General features: G+C 37.5%; 1 protein-coding gene across 2 annotated transcripts in view; it reads left to right on the forward strand.

Moving 5' to 3' along the window:
• Window positions 1-20,465, forward strand: part of ADAMTS20 (ADAM metallopeptidase with thrombospondin type 1 motif 20) — an 84,776-nt gene that overhangs the window by 54,604 nt on the left and 9,707 nt on the right. For both annotated transcript variants that reach the window (XM_071733576.1, XM_071733577.1), the window contains exons 29-30: window positions 18,030-18,197; window positions 19,421-19,594. In XM_071733576.1, the coding sequence (XP_071589677.1) occupies window positions 18,030-18,197; window positions 19,421-19,594 (342 nt within the window). The remainder of the gene's footprint in view (window positions 1-18,029; window positions 18,198-19,420; window positions 19,595-20,465) is intronic.

A 20,465-nucleotide genomic window follows, 5' to 3' on the forward strand; every position in this document is an offset into this window, starting at 1 on the left:
TGTCTATGTATAATTATGTATGTAACTATAACATGTTATTGTCTACATGTCAGTGTCTATTAATGTGTAAAACTGCCTACAGTAATCACAATTAATCTTTAAAATTGTCTCACAGATGATTAACATACTGAAATAATCATAGGAGCTCTACCATATAGAGTACAGTATGTTTCCCAGGCTGTGAATTTGACAACAATATTTATTATTGTGCTCAACTCTGAGGACCCTAATGGCAATCAAAAGAAGTGGGATCCAGTTCTGGGTCCATCAAAACCAGTTAAAAACCTGTCACTAACAACCTGGGGAGATGGGCAAGGGCAAAAGTTCTATTTTTTAATTAATAAAATTACATAATTCGGTTGTCTGAATTAACATGGAAACTTCTTTTTTAAGTGTTGCCCAATTACAACTCAAAATAGTTTATTATTACATATAAAATAAATTCCATTTTATTGCAAATAGATTTAAAATAAAAGTTTGAATTAATAATTTACCACACCTTTTTCTTCCACTGTGCAAAACAAAGTTTTTTGGTTTGTGTTTAACAGACACCAGAATACTTTATCTAGCAATTAGCAAGGAAGTAGTAGTGACTTCCTAATAATTAATCACTGTATGTACTTCAGGTGCTGAGAAGATAAGCAGGATGTTCAGCACACAGTTGCCTTTGAAGTCAATGTTTTCCTTTTAGATTCCCAGCCTGTTTGTCCCCTGAGGGATGCAGTTTGTCCTACATTAGCAGGTTACCTGTAAGCTTTTGTTATCTATTATAAATGTTTCATATGGCTTAGTTTTGCAAAGATTTTTGTGTTGGTTTGTATCTCAGTTAACACAAAAAGCCACTTTAATACTTCAAAACATAAATGCAGAATAGCATCTAGTTATCCAAGAGTGAGATTGTGGCCTCTGTGTTATATATACTTGCAAGCTCTATGGTTATTCAGTAATACTTTCAATTTCATCACAGTGTCTCGTGTCATGTTGCAGATTCAGGAAATAGAAGCAGGCTCACGTATGGAATTTGCTGTCACTTTTTAGTAAGTTGAATAGTTTGAACACTGCCAACACACAAACCAGTTAATTTTTGCTGTTGTTTAAACAGATCAAAACATATTCCTTGAGGCTGACTATCATGAAAGAGAAGTAAAAGTTTTTAGTCACAAAAACCTTGTTGTAGCCCAGCACAAGTGGCTTTGTTTAGCCTTCACCTATGGGTGGTTGACTAGGGATATGATAGTTTGGCAGTAGAACATGGCTCTGCCAATCTTGTGCTTTTGTGGCAGCCAATATGCTCTAGTACAGGGACCTAATATAGTGGAGGCTGAGGTCATTAAGCATGTCACTTAATCCCTTCTCTCTATAGACAGCAAGAACCAAGTAAAACACTACTGACATTTTTGATAAAAGTATGAGGAATATTTATGTGTCTGGGCAGCACTGCATTCCATTTGTGTAGCTACTAGAGAGATTTCAGTGTCAAAATTTATGCAGAAACTGAAATGTGAGACTTCCTACAGGCAGTGTAACTTGCTGTGGTAGGTTCTGCTGAGTTTTACTTCTGGCATGTGTGCCACAAATGTAATACATGGTGAGTAGAAAGAAGGGGATTTCTGAGAGGTTATTTTACAGGGAAGAACTCCTTGACCTCCATGAATATTTGCCCTGGCCCTGGCCCAGCCAGTTCAGGAATGGGTATCAAATTTGCTTAAGAAGCCTTTTCCTCATTCTGATGTAGCTTTGTCTAAACCATGTCTGAGATAAAAGCTTTGCTCATGGTTTATTCTAGCTCATACATAGCCAGATAATTTCCTCTAGATTCCAGCAGAAATAGATTCAGAAAAAGTCAGAGTAGATAAGATAAATTCAGAATCCTGAGCCAATAACCTGATCCACCACACAGGAGACTTGTTCTAGTTTATCAGTTGTCAATGTCTTCTGTGCTCTCTTCCATACTGGGGCATTTTGACTTCTTCCACTTGCAATCACCATATTTTTGAAGACTTTTAGGTATATGCCTTGTAAGTACATTCCTTTCACGTTTTGATTAGTCTTAAACAAAGTTTTAAGAATAAAATAGTTAATTTTTAAAATTTATTTTTTTAATAAATAGTTTTAAAAATAAAGTTGGTCAGTGCACAATAAGGTAGTTGCAAAGAAGGCTCTGTTTAAGATTTGAAGCCAGAATTCTGGTTGATGCTTTCTGGAGCTTAGCAGCTCTGGACTGTTAGGCTTTGTAATGTCTGCCTATGGCTACTTCAGCTGACCACTAAAGATCTTAAAGGCTACCTATTCCTTTGTTGCTGGTTTCTGCAGTTGTCCAAAGGGATGTGAAGCAAATAAATCTCAAACCATCAGTAAATTTGGCCTGTATATCTTGGACGCTTTTCTTTTAGAATGTTCTAGTTTTATTGGGGAAGGGATGGAGGCAACAATCCAAAACTTCATGAAAGTATGGCAACCATATGTCACTTTATATAATGTCAAGAAAATTCCATAGTATTCTGACAGCTGGCTAAGAGTACTCCCTTCTAACATAGATTTTTAGCCCTTCTTTCCACAATGCAGTCTTGGTTTTTTGTGTTTAGTCCATGCAGTAAGATTTCTGGTTCATTATACTGGATTTCATCAGAGTGGTTCAGGTTTTTTGCCACTAATGACAAGAAGCTATATTTTTTTTACTTAAAACATGAAAAAGAGAGTATTATAAATTCTCAAAGATACCATAAGGTTTTAAAATGGAACCATAATGTCTAGATTTAACTACTTTGTGCTGGAAGAGCTGTAGAATAATCTGTCTTTATTGAGTTCAAGCGTGCAGCAGTCTTGTTGTCAATACTCAGGTTTTTTCCTTAGAACATTTCCCATATCCACATTTAGTATTCTATGTCCTGGTTTTAGTATTCTTAGCCAACAATTGTCAGTTACCTGACAAAAATATATGGGGAAATATAATTAAATCAGCTACTAGTTGGATCAAGGGTTCTGTTTATGTATCTGCAGATACATATAAAATCTTACAAAACTTTCACAAATAGCACCAATGTAAAGTAGCTATAATACAGAATAAAATAATATTTTTTAGCAGTACTTGGCTGTGAAATAATCTGACAAACAGTAGCAGGCTAGGAGGTTTCCAGTGCCAAGGTCCTGGGCTTATACCTGCACAAAATGTGTGATGTCAACATACATTTGGTTTTTTATTCTTCCTTCTGCTATTAAACAGGTCTTAAATCTCATCATGCTTTTCTCAATAGAGTTTTTTTGATGTGCCTTCACTTCAAAGATTGCATTTGACTACTAACTGAATCTTCCATTTTTAATCTCATTTTTTTTTAAGATGTTGGTATTTATCTCATGGTTAAATGGTATCATCCTTTCTAATCTCTTTTCTATGCCTCCTTGGTTGTTGCTGCTCAACAGAAAACAAGTGTAATTTTCTGAAAATTCCTGATACATAAATGCTTTTCCTCTTATATAGTTTCTTAAAGTTTTTATGGAGTATAAGGGGAAAATATACTGAAGGAATAAAAAAGGCTATTCATATATGAAAAGACAGGATGTTTCAGCTTCACATAGTGATGAAAGCTTGGTTTGGATGACAAGAATTCTGTTATATTTAGGAGTCTGATTTTATTTTTGCCTTCCTGTAGTCTTTCAGTGCTTACCAAAACCCTTGGAGAGCCAGGTAGCCAGACAGCAAGGTTGATATTTAAGCAGCTAGTGGTATCTTGAAAGCTTTATATTTAATCAAGGTTTCCATTCCTGTATGACTGTAGGTAGCAACATGAATTTTATCAGAGACATTTTAACCAAGTATATCACAGCTTGAAATATGTTTGCTTCTTATCCCTTCGTGACCTTTTTCTAAAGAATGTGTGTCTGGATTACTGAATCCAGACTGTAATTGCCAGCTAGAGGTTGTTGCAGGAGTCCATTACCATGGCACATTTACAACCAGATGGCTTCCTTGCTGTGTTTCTTATCTCAGCAGATGCAGCACAGGAAGCTGCAGGAACTTTGGAGTTCTATTGCCACAACAACAAACAGTTATGGCCTTGCTCTGCACCATCCTCAGTTTTACCTCAGTCTTTTTGGAGGTGTTCTAATTTCCTCAACTGGACAGTTTCACATGTAATCATTGCACACCTTTTTTTGGTAAGAATTACCAGTTATGACTCAGAACATGGCAAAGTTAAGTTCCATCTCAAGGTTTTTATTTTCAGTTAGGTTTCCTTGCACACATCGACATATGGAATTTTATTTGAATACTAATGGAAGAGAGGAATTAACTGTAGTGCAGTTGTTAGGTTCTTATTTTCCTACATTTGCTTTCTCAGCATGTAGGGCTTCATCATGCTTTTCTAATTCACATTTATATTGTGATTTGAAGATATTTTACATATGGTTCTTTTAAGTCTCACCAAAAGTTTGTCCTAAAACTTTACCATATACCAGTTGAGAAGTCAGATAATAATTGTAGAATTCTTATCTTAACCATTTTAATATTTTAAAAAATTCTTATGGTGATTAAAGGGACCTTGAACAAAACACTGACAGCAAAACACTCATGTCAGTTGTACTTTGTTGTTAGTCAAGAACTGAGTATCAAAAACAAGTGTTTCACTGACTTTTCCAATTATATATATAAGAAAAGAAGTCTCACAAAACTACACTTTAAGCATATTAGTTTTTCTGAGTTCTTTGGGAACAATCTGTGTGTGTTTGTGCAGAGGTGTCCTTATGACCAGTGACACAGAAAGATTTTACTCTTTCAAAAGATAAGTATACTGTCTGAAGTGTTGAAAAAATAAAGATTTTAATGTGGTTTTGGGTTTTTTTACTTTTAGGATTTTGATTTAACTTCATAAGTATTACTTGTGATTTCAGAGAAAATAGACATAAAAAGAGAGGATCAGCTCATCTTTCAAGTTACCTTTAATTGTCAAAAATGTATCTTGATGCTACCAGTTATTGTACTTCAGGCACATAATGTAATGTTCTTTTAAATGCCTGTTTTCTAGTTCTTAAAGTTTCTTTTTAGTGGCTACAATAATTTCAGTGTAATTCTGTCTTTGCACTAGTGGAAGAAATTGATTCTTACTTTTAATTCATTGATTAATTTTAATTACTTTTAAAGAATTGAGATCCCAGTCCCCTTCCAGTGTTGTTACTGCTAGGCATCCCATTGACTTCTGCAGTAGCAGGAGCAGCCCAAACTTGAAATATTTATTTCTTGTCAAAATGCAAACATGCAAAAATTCTTGCTATATAAGTGCCTTCATTAATTTTTTGTAATGTGTAAAAAGTATTTATGTCTTTAAAGAAAATCTTTTATATTAAAAGGGAGTACAGAGTCAGTGAACTTGGTTTTCAAAACCAGCTTCAGTCTTTTACCTCTACTTCTGCTGCTGCCTAATGTCAAACTCCAGAATACCTCATTACCAGTACAGCACAGTTATTTAATATCCCACTGTCTGAAATCAAAATGTTAGCATATGCTATTCATTTTTTAAAACTTTGAAAATGGGGGCTGCCCTTTCGGAGATAACTGATAACATATGTCACTACCCAAATAATGTCATAAAACAGACATGGGATAGTGGATTTCATTTAGGGTAATTCTGATAAAAGTGAAAGAAAATATCTGTTTCAAAAATTAAATAAAAACAAATATTTGTGTTCTGTTCATCAAGTTCAGAGGAAATGTCTCCATTTTGGTGCTATGTTGCCTGTATAGCTTGAAATAATAAATAAGTTATAATGTATGTGTGATAATTTAATTTAATGACTGTGAATGGTGTCTGTCAAATACAGTTGCATTTTAACCCTTCTTTTTTATGCATGTTGTGTGGCTTTTTGTTAATATTTAATATTAACCTTTATTACAGAATGCTAATATTTAAAGTGCTTTAAAAAAATTTTAAGAGGAGGAGAGTATGGGAACTAACTACTTTTTCTTAATGTAAGGTTTTTTTTTACCATCTATTTATCTCTGCATTGCAATGAATTTCATATGATGTTTTAGTGACATTGTTTTCATGGGAGAAGTCTTACACTTGAACAGAAAAAAAATGAAATATTAATACTGATAACAGCAGCAATTGATGTCACTAGACAACTGGCCTGGAACTAAGTAGTTGAGTCATTGTCTTTGATAAAGCTTAAAGTTATTATCTGCTAAACCTTTCACTGGAGCTATAATTTTATGGACCAGTTCTGCTTCCACTTACTCGGTGAGAAAAAACATAAAAAAAATGGGTATCATAACATAACACAACATTGAGGCCAATAGCATGAGGTTCAACAAGGCCAAGTGCCAGGTCCTGCATTTTGGTCACAACAACCCCAGGGAACACTACAGGCATGGGAAAGAGTGGCTGGAGAGCTGCCTGGAGGAAAAGGACCCTGGTGAATATGAGCCTGCTGAATATTTTGGCCACCTTCTGCCCAGGTGACCACAGAAGGCCAACAGCATCCTAGTTTGTATCAGAAATAGTGTGACCAGTGAAGGGAAGTGACTGTGCCCCTGTACTACTGTGTTGAGTTTTGGGCCACTCATTCCCAGAAGGACATTGAGTGGCTGGAGCATGTCCAGAGAAGAGCAACCAAGCTGGTTAAGGGTCTAGAGAAGTTCTGTGAGGAGAGGCTGAGGCAACTGGGATTGGTAATTTGAAAAAGAAGAGGCTGAGAGGAGACCTAATCACTCATTACAACTCCCTGAAAGGAGGTTGTAGCGAGGTGGGTGTTGGCCTCTTCTCGCAGGTAAATAAGAATAGGACTAGAGAAAATGGCCAGGGAAGTTTTAGATTGGATATTAGGAAGAATTTCTTTACTGAAAGAGTGGTGGAGTCACCATCCCTGGAGGTATTTTTTCTTTGAAAACTGGTAATTGTGGGAGGCTGGTGACTCCTCTAAGAGAGACCACTGGATTGATCAATGTATGTTCTGATCAATATGGTAATATCATGCATCTATCTATAGCCCTTTCACTAATGAGAGCAGGATTAGAAACTTGCTCCTGCAGAGTCAGCCCCTCAGAGGCTTTGTGCATGCTCACATTTGTGCACATGATTGTAATGCTGGAAAGATTATCTGTAAGGAAATTGAAAATACACAGAAGAGTGGCTTAGGTCAAAACCAAGCTGGAATTCAATGTGTGAAGGTAGGTAGAATGTTGTATTTCTTATTATCTAAAATACAAACATGTTTTTTCTGCTAGATTAATATTAAAATAATTTTTGTTGATTATTCCTTAGCTGACAGCTAATTAAGTGCCATAGAAATAGTTATATTTTTTTTGCTTCTAAAAAGTTAGAAATTTTTTAACAGTACACTATGGCTCCAGTCTATATTGCTTTGTATTTCATTTTCTTTAAAGTTAAACTACATAACTTTAGTTTTAAATCAAGTAAAGCAAGTTATGTGTGGTACTTTTTATAGAGCAATCAGACACACAGAGCTCACAGCTATTTATTTATTTTTTTAATTCCTAAGCTACTGTTTTGCTCCTGCTTGTATAATTAAAAGTGGTAAATCAGAGATTTCAGTTGCCTGGGATCCAGTGTTTCTTCTGCTCATGTGTAATTTTTGTAAGCTCAGCTAAATCTAATTGGCCTGCCATTGCACAACTGTATTACCTCTAATTTCTTTTGTAACAGAATTTTTTGTAATCAGTTCAATTAAGAGTTGAATAGATCCTATATCTTGAGATAAAAAAGAATCCATAAAAAGACATTTTAAATTGTGAAAAATTTATAATTTTTTTTTCTGTGCAGCCCCTTTGATTGTGCAAATGTAGCTTCCACACTGGAGATCCTTCATGTTAAAAAGTATGGTCCAACTTCTATTGTGAAGACCTGTGAATAAAATGTCACTCTTAAGGGGGAACATTACTTTTCAGTGAGAATGCAGATTGTCATTTCCATTCTTTTGTTCAGTTTTCTTGAACTTCCCAAGAGGCAGCAGGCTGTCCTCTCTGTGATGTCCATTAAACTGTGTCCAGCTAGTGAAGGAAACACTGGATTTACTTTGGGTTGCTGTTTTGGTTTTTGTGGAAGGATGTGAGCAGAAGTGCTGGATGGACACAGCTACATCTGTTCTGCATTTGGAAAATGTGTCCAGAAATCTACCAATTTATTAGAAACATAAAAAATCCTTACATTGGTTTTCCCTGGGGCCTCCAGTCTCCATTCTGCTGCCCCTCCTTTCTTGATGCTTACACTTGATTCACTGTTTGTCTCCAGTGCTGCTGCCTTCCTGTAATTGCTTAAAGGTGTTCCTGGCATTACATGATTGTGGAATAAAGGAAGATGAGACTTGCTAAAGTCTGGCCAAGTCAGCAATTTGATGTCTGCAATGGTGTAATGACAAAAGTGCCTGTACCAAATACTTTCTAGGAGATATTGAAGGCAAAGAACAGGATTGCTGTTCAGTCTTAGTTTGACACAAATTTATAATTGTAGATAATGGTTATCAGAAAAAGCCAGTGGTGATCTAGCTTTGCTCCTGTTTGCCACTGATTTCAGAAGGAGAGGTAAGGCAGAATTGTTTGTTGTTTTGGTTTTGGTGTGGACTTTTTTTAATTTACCACTGTTCCACTATTTTTAGTTGTGATTTGCCTCAGCCATCTGCCTGTCCCATTGAACTGAAGGATTGTAAAAGTTAGGTACACATACCAGATAGGTTGTTTCAGAATCCTGGCTGAGCAATATAACTTATCTGTTCCTTCCTAGCAATCAATAAGCTCTCATTGTTTTAATAGGTATTGTCATTGATTACAGTGATAATGACATGTTGAATGGAGGCTGATAGTGAATTTCTTCTTACATTCTTACATTCAGACCCTTCCATGACCCTTAAAACCTGCATGTGAGGTGCACTTAAAACCTGCATGAGAACTTCTTCCTAATGCCTAATGGCAGGTAGGGAGCTGAGCAGGGTAACAGCCTCTTTTTTAAATCCTCTGTAGTTGGCACCAAAAAGGGTGCCAGGCTGTTTGATGGGGTTGTCCTTTCAAAGGAGGGCTTGGTCATCTGTTTTGCTTAGCTTGAGGTAATGAACAGTGCTTTGAGAGGCCAAATAAAAACACTTATTCAACAAATCTGTCTAGAATGAATAGATGAAATTCTGTGTGTGACCATTACATGGAATTTCAAGAGTTCTGGTTTAGATTTTTCCAACAGCTGGAAAGGGTGTAGTTGTCTGGAATCCAGACAGATTGCTGGTTTGCTGAGAGGTCTCCCTCACTAAGCTACTGCCAGCTGCACAGGACAAAAAAATTCAGACCATGTGGTGGGTAACTTTAAATATTGTCTAAAATTCCTTTGTAGCATCATCAGTAGATGTTTGGCTTCTTCAGACATGAAATCATCTTGTCTTCAAGATCTATCCTTATGGTTCTTACTTGAATGGAAAAAAAAATATGTTACTGAGCTATAGGGATCCAGTCACCTTGTGTGGTAGGAATGTCATGTAAGTAGTGTTTGTATCAAAGGGTGGCACCTATCCTAGTCCTTCCTGGTGGAAGATGGTTCATGTGCATAGGTGGGAAGTGCATTTATTAATAATTTATGGTAAAGATCAGTGTCATTTGCATCATGATTGCAAATACTACTGCAGAAAGTAGTTTTACTCTAGATCTTATCTTCCAGTTGTCATCTGGAACTCTACAAAGTGAAAAGGCCACAAAGAGTTTCAATAAAGAGTAATAATACTGGGTGTAAACTTTTTGTTGTGGCATGTTTTAACTCTAGTGCTTCAGGTGATACACAGAATTCAGTCTTACAAAAAAAGATCTTGTAAACACCTGCAGCCAGCTGGAGTGTTCAGAGGACAGTGACATGAATGGTAAGGCTTGGACATAGTGACAAATGAGGAAAGGCTGGGGTGTTGATTTCAAGACCGAGTCTGTAGAAGAATGGACTGAATGAGGTTTTCTTCCAACACATAATCAGTGGTTATAAAGAGGTGAGTGGTTTTGAGTCTGCTAAGGGTAGAATGAGAAGTAACCACCTGAACAGTCTGTCATTGCATACAAATATACTTTTTCTAACAATAACTATGGTTATACAGTGGAAAAATGCATTCAAGGGAGGCTGTAGATCTGTCCTTGAAAACAAGACTGACAAATTGCTGTCAGTAATAGTCCAGGCATAGCTGATCCAAATTCTGAGCAGTGGGATGGGTTGGATGAAGTCTGAGTCCACATTAGCCTGGCCTTCCCCCCTTCCATTGCCATGGCTACAAATGCACATTTAGCAATTTGGCAAAGCAGATTTACAGACTGCAGCTGCAAGGACCTAAATTTGCTGAACACCACAGGAATGTGATGTAACACTGAAGTGAAGCTGTACTCAATGAAGTGCCCTAACAATATCTTCAGTGCAGCTTTTGTAGTTAACATAGGTCTAACTTACATTAACAGTAGATCATGCCCATACCCTTGGAGTTCAGTCCACTCTTTCTCAGGAGTGATGGAATGTGTGCAAATGAAATGTGTGTGAAGTGCTTTAGCTAATGGCACAAATGTTTGTAAATTGTTCTAGTGAAGGATTACTGACTTTGGATCTAAGAATGCAGTAGGACCTAATTACAGAGTATTTTGCTTCTTGACAACCGTCTACATCCTTTGTGAATACTTTTACCTGGAAAATGCTAATTCATGTATGGCAAGGTCCCCTGGGGAGATGCAAATAATTATTAAGAGGCAGGCACAAAAAGAAGTTGGTTCTAATAGGGTCTTGGAAAACTTTCCACTGGAACAGTTCTATAGGAATGGGCAGATGGTACAGGTGTTGTGATTTTTCTTCCTGTGCTGGTCCTCATCATTGCTATGCTGGTCCTCCCTGCAGCAGGGCAGTCACTTGCTCCCCAGCTTCCCAAGGAAAAAAATTCCTGTATTTCTCCCCACCCACCTTCCATCCTGCCTGTGGCCATTATTTTTAAAGTTTGTATTTCAAAGTTTGCATGAAAAATGAGCTGGCTCTCCTGCCAAGCATTGCTCAGGTGTCAGGCTTTCTCGCCCTCTCACCTCCCTCTGTCCCTAATGTAAGGTGTGCTGCAGGCAGGGCAAGGATGAGCTCTCCCTTGGTGTCCCCTCTCTGCCTCCCATCAGAGACTTCTTGCTGCTAGGTGCTCGGGGCTCCCTGGGGGACCATGCAGACTCCCTGCTGATGTTCAAGGGCTTTTTGGAGACAATCATGGTGAGAAGGAGCAATGCAGTGACACTGGGGTGCCCAGCACCCTGTGCCATCTGCCCATCTGCATAGAGGGTTCCACCAGCAGGGAGTGCTGGAGAAGCATCCAGAGGAGAGTTGGCAGTGGGGAGTTGGCTTTGGTGGGCAGTTGGCAGCAGAAAGTTGTCCCTTTCCATTCTGATGTGGCAAATGAAAAGCTGAAGTCTCAACTAAGTAATGCTCAAAGTAATGTTTTACTTGTGTCTTGCACAGTAGTGGTCAAAGTCTACTTCTTGCATAGTTTGAAAGGAGCCCAAACAGCCTTTTGGCTCAAACAAAGATTATAAAAATGCAGTATGTCAACTGAGTTTGACAACTCAAGCAGACACCGTGTTTAACCTGGTGGGTTTGTAATTATTCTGATTGATTATATGTTAGTCATTTTTTAAAACTGCTGTTTCTGTGTAGTCACAGAAGTACCTGAAAAAGAAGGACAGGGAAGAAGAAAATGCCTTTTAGCATTTGTAATATGTTTTATCCTTTTTCAGTGCTTAATCCCAGTAAGCAGTTAAGGCCTACAGAGCCTCTCAGTCGCTCCCCCTCCATGTGATGAGGGAGAAAACAGGAAGGATAAAACTGAGCAAAACTCATGAGCTGAGATAAAGTAATTTTAATACGTAAAGCAAAAGCTGCACCAATGAGGAAAGAAAAATCAGGAAATCATTCATACCTTCTGCCAACAGGCAGGTAGTTCAGCCATCCCCAGGATGGCAGGGCTCCATCACACATAATGGCTGCTTGAGAAGACAGACACCATCACTCCAGGCATCCCTTCCTCCCCCAGCTTTTACTGCTGCACACAAGGTCACACGGTGTGGAAATTGGGTCATTTGGTGTCACCTTCCTGACTGTGTCCCCTCCAGACCTCTTGTTCACCCTCAACCTCTTCACTGGTGGGGCAGCATGGGGTGCAGAGAAGGCCTTGGTGCTGGACAAGTGCTGTTCAAAAATAACTAAGTAAAATATCTGTGTATTATCCATACCATTTCAGTCACAAATCCAAAGCCTTGCACCATACTAGCTGTTATAAGGAAATTTAACTCTATCCCAGCCCCCAAGCTAAGGCAGTTGCAGTATTCCTTTTAGTCACAGTCATTTATATTTTAAGTCCCTTTACAGCTAATACAAATACAAAGTGAAACTGCTATATGCTTTGCATTTACCGGTCTTTTTTTCATTATCTAGAATCCCTCTGAGCTACAAGCTCTATCTACACAAAACATTCCCTTGAAAGGGAAAGGCTAGAAAAGCTTAGAACAAAATCCACCAAATAATCCAAGGCCTTCAGCTTTTCAATGAAACAATAACAATAGCAAAGGTATCAAAAGGTTTTTAGTGAAACTTGGCATGTCAGCAGCAGAAAAAACCTTAATTTGGTAGGAACTGATGATGGTGTGTCTGTCTGAGAGCCTTTCTGTGCCACAGAAAGCACCAGGATTCCTGTCAGGCTGATCCTTGGAGAATTTTAGGGGAAAAAAATAAATAAAATATTTACCATGAAAAAAACCCAAACAGATGAACCCTGGTTACCAGTGCTATGCAATGACTTTGAACAATTGTAATCAAGTCCAGCTTTTTATTGTAATTCTATGTTTTTAAAAGAACCCAACATATGGGAAATATTAGTTTAGCCAACTTTGAGACAAGTGCTAGAGTTTCTGTGTAAAGTGGTTACAGGATGGTTTTTTTTTCAGCTTGAATTTTTTTAAAGCCATTCACATTTGAGATTTAAAGTTCTTAGGGATTTTTTTTTTTTCCCCTACACATTGTCTGCAAAACAATGTATGCAAAATGTACTCCCCATAAGCCTCCCATTGTGTGGGAAGTCACACCAGTGAAGCCACTGTATAGACATGTGGAGCTGTAAGGACTACTTTGGTCTTGACCATGTTGAAGTTTGGTTGGAAGCAGGTCAGGCAGCAAGAGGATTGAATGCAGTTGTACTTTCCCCAGTCAGGAGAGTTAAGCCATGGGAGAGCCACTGTCTCAACATATCCCAGAGCACTGCTGGTGGAATGGAGCTCAGTGGAAGACACCTCCCTGTAAGCTATATTTGGGTGCCTTTAGTCACCTGGGAATCCCACTTAGGGAGCTTCTATGGAATCTTTATTTTTCATTCAAAGAACTGAGCAGGAGCTCTACCCTTACAGAAAACTTAAAAGAGGCATCCCTTTAAAATCCTTTATGCTGATTAAAGCTTTGATGCAGCATTTTGAGAGACCTGGCTTCCTTTCTATGGTATTCATTCTCTGCTGGGGGACAGGCAGTCCCTGCCTTCTTATCAGCAGTCCTTACCTACTTGCCAGGAGGCTCCAGTGAGAAGCTGCATTGAACAGGAGCAATCTTCATTTCTCTTGCTAAAGGTGGGTCACTGTCTAGTAAGGAACAAAACTGACCCATTTGATTCCAAGTTGTTCTGGGGTGAAACAGTCCCTTTAAGAGCTATTTTAATGTATTATCTGAGAAATTAAGCCAGAATATGTCAATTTTCTGAATACCTACAGAGTAATATATATTCTTGAACTTTCTATTAATGATCCTGGATTATCTACATCGTGGGTGAGTGCATTAGCTTTTTCATGTGTAAAGGTTAAAAAAAAGAAAAGGAACATTTCTCTTTCTTTGGTTGCAATAAATATCTCGCTGTGTATGTGCCTCCTTCTTCTGTCATGCTCTTAGCGTACTCTTAGTGTACCCTTTTTTAACTTGTTAGTAGAAACAGGAAAACCTGTTTTCAGGATGCTGGTTGTCCTTATGGACATGTAAAGCACTGAGATAGTCTGTTAAAAGAATTGTCTGTGTTTGTAGAATTGGCCTGTTCAGCACCCAAGAATATTTTTAAGGTCTTAAAGATCTTTTTTAAGGTGCCTAGGCTTGGGACAGCCTGGGTACTTATGCACCTTATGTTTAAGACTTTGAGAATTACAATATTGGAAAGAGTTGCCTGAATTTTAGCAAGGTCCCAGTTAAATTTAAAAGGGTCTGATCCTTAGAGATGTTCAGATTTCTGTTCCTTACAGTGACATTGGTGGGAGAAAGTCACTGCAGCAGAGACAAGAATCTAACCCTGTGGAACCTGGAACCTGTGGAACCACAAAGTTCCAGGAGATGCAGTATTCCAAGCACCTCATTCTATGGTTCTTGTAAAACTGCTTGGAGGCACTGCTTAGCTGTGTGGTTTACTTGGTTTTAAGTATGGACAATCATATTTAAGCAGAGACTTAAGATGCTTAAGTGCTAGGATTTTTTTTTTTTTAGCTTTAAAAGTTTAAGTTTTTGCTCCTTCAGTGGAACAAAAAGCAGACATTAACCTAAGGAATTAATCTTCAGTGTTCTTTTGTGATGCCAGTGAAAACAAAACCAAACACAAACAGACAAAAAAACTAAATAAAAAACCGAACCAAACAAAAAACCATCAAAAACCCCAAAAACTTTAAAAGTTTATAAGTCAAAACTCATAGCATTCATAGCATTAGGACACTGATGAATTATCTCTTGCACTATGGAATTTATTTTTCAGGATCAGATCTATTCAGCAGGAGGTTTGGTTACATGGAAGCACAGAATCAAGTGTGTAGCTAGGTGAATATGTGAAGGAAGAGGACAGCAGATATATGTACAGAAACATTGTCTCTGTGTTTCTGGAAAACTTTAACTTTGAAAGGATTTAATGCTTTTAAGATTTTTCAATATAATCCTAACCTGTTGAATATGTCTGTTTAAGTTGTCAAAGATACGATTAACATGGAATGAAAAACTCCATGGGAAAAAAGCTATTAAGCTGTGAATATTTTCTTTGTATGAATTGCCAACATCCAGTAACTTATTGTCTGTTACAGCAAGAAAAATACCAAACAGATGACTTATGCAAAGTTACGTTACTGGAAAAATTAATATTTTAATAAATTTAATGAAAAAATATTTTAAAATAATTGAAAATAATTTCCAACAGTTTCTAAGTGTCTGTCTTTGTGTTTCTGCATTTAACATTAAAATAACAATAGGTTTCAGCTAGTTTGAGTCATCAAAGCTAGATGGTATTTGAGTCAAAGAAAATTTAAGTATTTGAAATAACTATTTATAAATTAAGTATTTGTTGATATGTACTCTAATTACAAAATTCAGTAGAACTTCTTTATGAAAGAGAACTACAAATAATCTCTCTATTCATTGTTCTGTAACTACTAAAAATATCTTACTATTGTAATGGGCTAACTTCACACACGATTCTTCAATTTCTTTAGAACAAAGAGTAGTACAAACTGTAAAGATTAAATTAGTCTATTTAAATATAAAAGAGATGTAACTCAGTTGAATTTGGACCAATGATGAGAAAAAGAAAACAAAACCCATCAACAGAAAAACTACACCCTGTTCCAACCCATGTAGAAATAAATATTTAATGTTGAGTTCAGTGGGTAGAGATCTTATCAGAGGATCTTTCAAAGACTGTTACACAGGCTAAAAGTCTGCTTTGTATATTCTATGGCTATTAGCAACCATTAGCCCTCTACAATAAGTCTCATTTTTGCTGAATAAAAAATATCTGCACACATTATATATATATACTTATATAGATTTATATAGATTTAATATATAGCCTTACAGATAATTTCTGTTCTAGGAAGTATTTTCCTATTTTAAAGTAGTTTCTAAATTAATGAAACATAAACTGTAAAACTACATGAACACTATTTTTAAATTATAACTGTAAAGATTTTGCTGAAAGTGAAATTACTTAATGTAGAAACATTCTTTTTACTGGAACAGTAAAGCAGACATATGACAGCAGACATATAGCAGACATATTTGTGACCAAATCAGTACTATTGTCCTTTTGCAAAAGCAATTATAGCTGCTTAAGAGAAACATGCTATTCATAGTATTGTGTGATATATTCATTTCATTGCTTTATCCTGCAAAGATTTCTTTTTAAACACATTGGCAATTTCAATCAAATCTTTAGGATTGCACATGTAAAAGTTTAAGTACACATAGGCATCCCTGATGTATTTGAGGACAAGTGAGGCAGCTGAGATTCTGTTTACTGAAGTATTCATACTGTTCTTGTGAAAATTCTTTCTTTCCCAGCAGGTTAACTTATTATAGTTGCTTGTTCTGTATTAAAAAAAAAACAAAAACAAAATCTCAAACATTTCTCCAGATGTTGTTTTCAAGAATGTATTTGCTAGATTTTGTACTGAAAGTTGGATCTTATGAACTTTATTTCCTAAAAATAGAAGACAAATGTTTAAAACTGCTTGATTACGTAAGTGTGCAATACCAGTGATAAAGATGACACTGCAAGATAAAAGGGAGAGAAGTATCTTAGGTGCTTTAGAGGAAAGTCTTTATTTTAATCCTTTTCACATCCACTTCAAAATTGATTTTCATTTCAGTATTAATTCCTCTACCTGACTGTGCAGGAAGTGCTTTTCCATGTGTAAAATAAAGTACAGTGGGAGTCCTAGAATAAATAAACATGTTCTTTGTCCAGTCTGGAAAGAGAGTAAAACTGTTTATATGAACTCTTGGATAGGATGGCATAAAATATGAAGATGAATGGCAATATTAAAATAATAATGGTTCTAAAGTGCTTATATTCAGACTGCTCATGATCCAAGACAAGTCAGCTGAGTAGCCTTCTAACTTGGGAAGGCTTCAGATGTTCTTTGTTTGACTGCAAGTTCCCTAGGACTGGCAGCTCTTCTCTGCAGGTGAATAGGGCAGCTTTGATTTGAAATATGAAATTCAAAACTCCCTGAAGTCTCATGGGAGTCCAGGAATATAGAATCATAGATTCATAGAATTGGCTGGGTTGGAAGGGACCTCAGAGATCATCAAGTCCAACCCTTGATCCACTACCGCTGCAGTTACCAGACCATGGCACTGAGTGCCACATCCAGTCTCTTTTTAAATATCTCCAGGGATGGAGAGTCCACCACTTCCCAGGGCAGCCCATTCCAGTGCTTGATCACCCTCTCTGTAAAGAAATTCTTTCTAATGTCCAACCTAAACCTCCTCTGGCACAACTTGAGACCGTGCCCTCTTGTCTTGCTGAGAGTTGCCTGGGAAAAGAGACTGATCCCCTGTTTCTCCAAAAGAGATAAATCTGTCAGACAGGCTCTGCTCACACCTAATGCCTACAGCCAGGGTGGGTTTCACAAAAGGTATCTGCAGCCCTATTGGCTTTATGTGGGAGGGAGGGAGGTCCCAGAGCAACTTACTGGAGCAATATCAGAGCAGCTTTCTGGAGGAAGCAGAACACTGGGATGTCAGGGAAAGGCCCTGGCTCCAGGGACTGCACCATAACCTATGATGGCTGCTTTATACCTCCTCTCCTGCCTCTTTCTCATACAGCAAGGTACTCGCAGCTCGAAGAAGGGAGATGTCAGACCAAACTTGACTTCATAGCCTAACAGCTGGAGACATGCATTTTCCTTTATCTCATGCTTAAAATAAGTATCATGCTTACATGAAAATAACAATATACATTCTGGAAATAGAAAGCAACTGGTGCATGTTCTTGTGAAATCACAATATCAAGCTATCACCTGCATGCTATGGGTGTCTGAGCTCAGGTATTTGTCAAGGACAACACTGAATAAGCAAGACATGAGAGATGTTTGGCATCTAATCAGTGACACCCAGTACAAGAGAGCTTACACAGGAATTTTGGATATGTGCAGCAGATGTTGTGTCACAATCAGAAACTTAATCCTGTATCTTAGAGTCTGCTTTGGATGAGGCCACAGTTTCTTCTGGTAAAGTATTGAAGTATACCTCTCTTTTCAGTGTTCTGTTTCCTGTGGAAAAGGCTTGAAGTTTCGTGATGTGCATTGTCTTAATAGCTTCCAAGCTAAAATAGAAGAAGAAAACTGTAGACATTTGAAAAAACCACGATCATACAAAACATGTAGAGCTGGAAGATGTCCTGCTTGGAAGGCCAGCAGATGGAAAGAGGTTTGTAAAATCTTCCATAATTATAAATTCTGTGAGACTAAAAGACAAGATCATATGCATGATACACTGCTTTGGTGGAAATTATTGCCAGCAAGTTTGTTTTTTTTTTAATGTACATTGTCATGTTCCAAAGGCTGGAAACATGGGTGTTCTTGCTGGATCCCACAAGGACTAAGTGAAAATAACAGTACTGGGTGCAACTACATTATCTTATTGTACATAATCAGATCTGTAAAAAACTGTAGTTGTTAACCTAATCCTATAAGGAAACAATGAGAGAAAAAGAGGAAGGAAGGAAAGGAAGGGAGGGAGGGAGGGCAAGAAAGTAAAAGCACCACTCAAAGGTAGAGTGAGGAGAGAAAAAATACAGAAGTTACCACCCAAGGGTCCAGCAGTGTTCAGTTAGATTGTGGAGGACAGGAAGAAAGGGGTGGTGGTCCAATCCTAGGAGAGACAATGGTTCAGAGTCTCTCATTTTTTTATACTATCAATGTCTTGCTGTCCACAACTGCTACTCAATTATTGCTCATGAAGTTTTGCTGAGTGCATCCCTTAGAGTTTGCAAAACTTAGTTTATAATCTGCTGTGACAGCAGAATCAATTATCTTTGGCTTTGTAGCTGTCTTTTTCACAAGCTGTATTGTCTTTCTTTTTATCAAGGTCTTGAATAGTTTCTTCTCAAGGCTTTTAGAATGTTTGAGACAAGTACATCATTCATCCTGCTTATTATAGAGAGAAGAGCAGTTAAGAGCATCACCACCTGCATGATTTCATTTCTTTCCCCTCTCTCCCCTGCTGTATGCCATGTACTGGGGGTGCGTGTAGTGCTTCCAGTTGCCAATTGTCATTTGAGGCAAAGCCTGACTGGAACCTCTCACACATTGCAATGAAATCTGTTAAATTGGATGACAAAATGTTAGGGGTTGGAAGGGACCTCTGGAGGTGATCAGCCCCATTCCCCTGCCAGGGCAGTTTCACTTAGAATATGTGGTTGCAAAAGATGGCATCGTTACATTTTCAACATTAATTTGTTCAAATGCAATGAAACACAAGCATGGTAAGGGCTGAAAAGTGTATTTTAATTAATACCCTTAGTACTTGTAATAATGGCACCACCATTCCGAGGTGGTACTGGAGCAATATCTTGGCAGCTTTCTGGAGGAAACCACCTTCCAAGGACTGTCTCATTTCACACTGACATAACTAATTTTAATTAATTTTAGTGTTCTGTGTCCTGTGGAGTGGGGATTCAGCAGAGGGACATCTCCTGCCAGCTGAAGGGGTTGGGTCAAGTGAGTGAAGCAATGTGTGCCCCTGGTACCAGGCCCGTGAGCCAGAGGCATTGCTGGCTGCCTGCCTGCACCTGGTACCACTGGCTGGCAGATCAGTGGGAGGAGGTAAGCAAACTCTGACTTGGATGAAGTAACTGAGTGATGTAGTAAATTTTATTTATTTATTTTGTTTGTTGTTGTTTGGTTTTGGTGTGGTTTTTTTAGGTTTTCTTTGTTTGAGTTGGGTTTTTTTTTCACATTTGGATATATTTCTAATAGCTGCTGTGTTGCAGAATAACAAGTGGCCATGCTGGATGTTTTGAAAGTAAAGCTTGAAAAACTAAAAAGAGTGACAAAAGGTGTCAAAGGATTTGTTTACTCTCTTACTCAGATTTTGCTTGTCTGCTGTTTTAGACAAAAGCTCTGATGGAACTCTGAGTAGGTCCCAATTGATACAACTGTATAACTTGAATACCAAAATCTTTACATAGTACGTAAAAAGTTTAATAAAACATAATATGAAATATAATTTAAAATTTTTTTTTACGAATGGAAATACAAATGAAATGCCAACTGGCAATAGAAACCTTTTAGTAAAATCTTGGAACAGGTCTTTTTAAAGATCTGTGTGGAAAACTTAGCAGAAAGGAAACGCAAAACAAGTTCAGCATTCTCCTAACAAATATGAAGCAAGATAAGGAAATAAAACACAGCATTCTCCTACTATTCTCCTGAAGTTGTGATGACTGTTTTCTAAAAGTTTAATAACTTTTTTATCCATTTATGCAAACATGGAAACATATAGAAAGAGAGAGAGAAACCTAAAATTATGTAGATCTGAAATGGTGTACGGAAAAGCCTCTCTCTTAGTGTAACATTAAACAAAATCCCAGTTTGTGCATCTTTGTGCTGTTGAATTTCCTAGAGCAACTCCCCTTAAATCTTGAATACGAAGACCCAAAAGTCTCAGGGACACAAAATACCTGAGTTATATTAA

The sequence above is a fragment of the Heliangelus exortis genome, chromosome 1 (genome assembly GCF_036169615.1).
Source record: "Heliangelus exortis chromosome 1, bHelExo1.hap1, whole genome shotgun sequence".
NCBI classification, from domain to species: Eukaryota; Metazoa; Chordata; class Aves; order Apodiformes; family Trochilidae; genus Heliangelus; species Heliangelus exortis.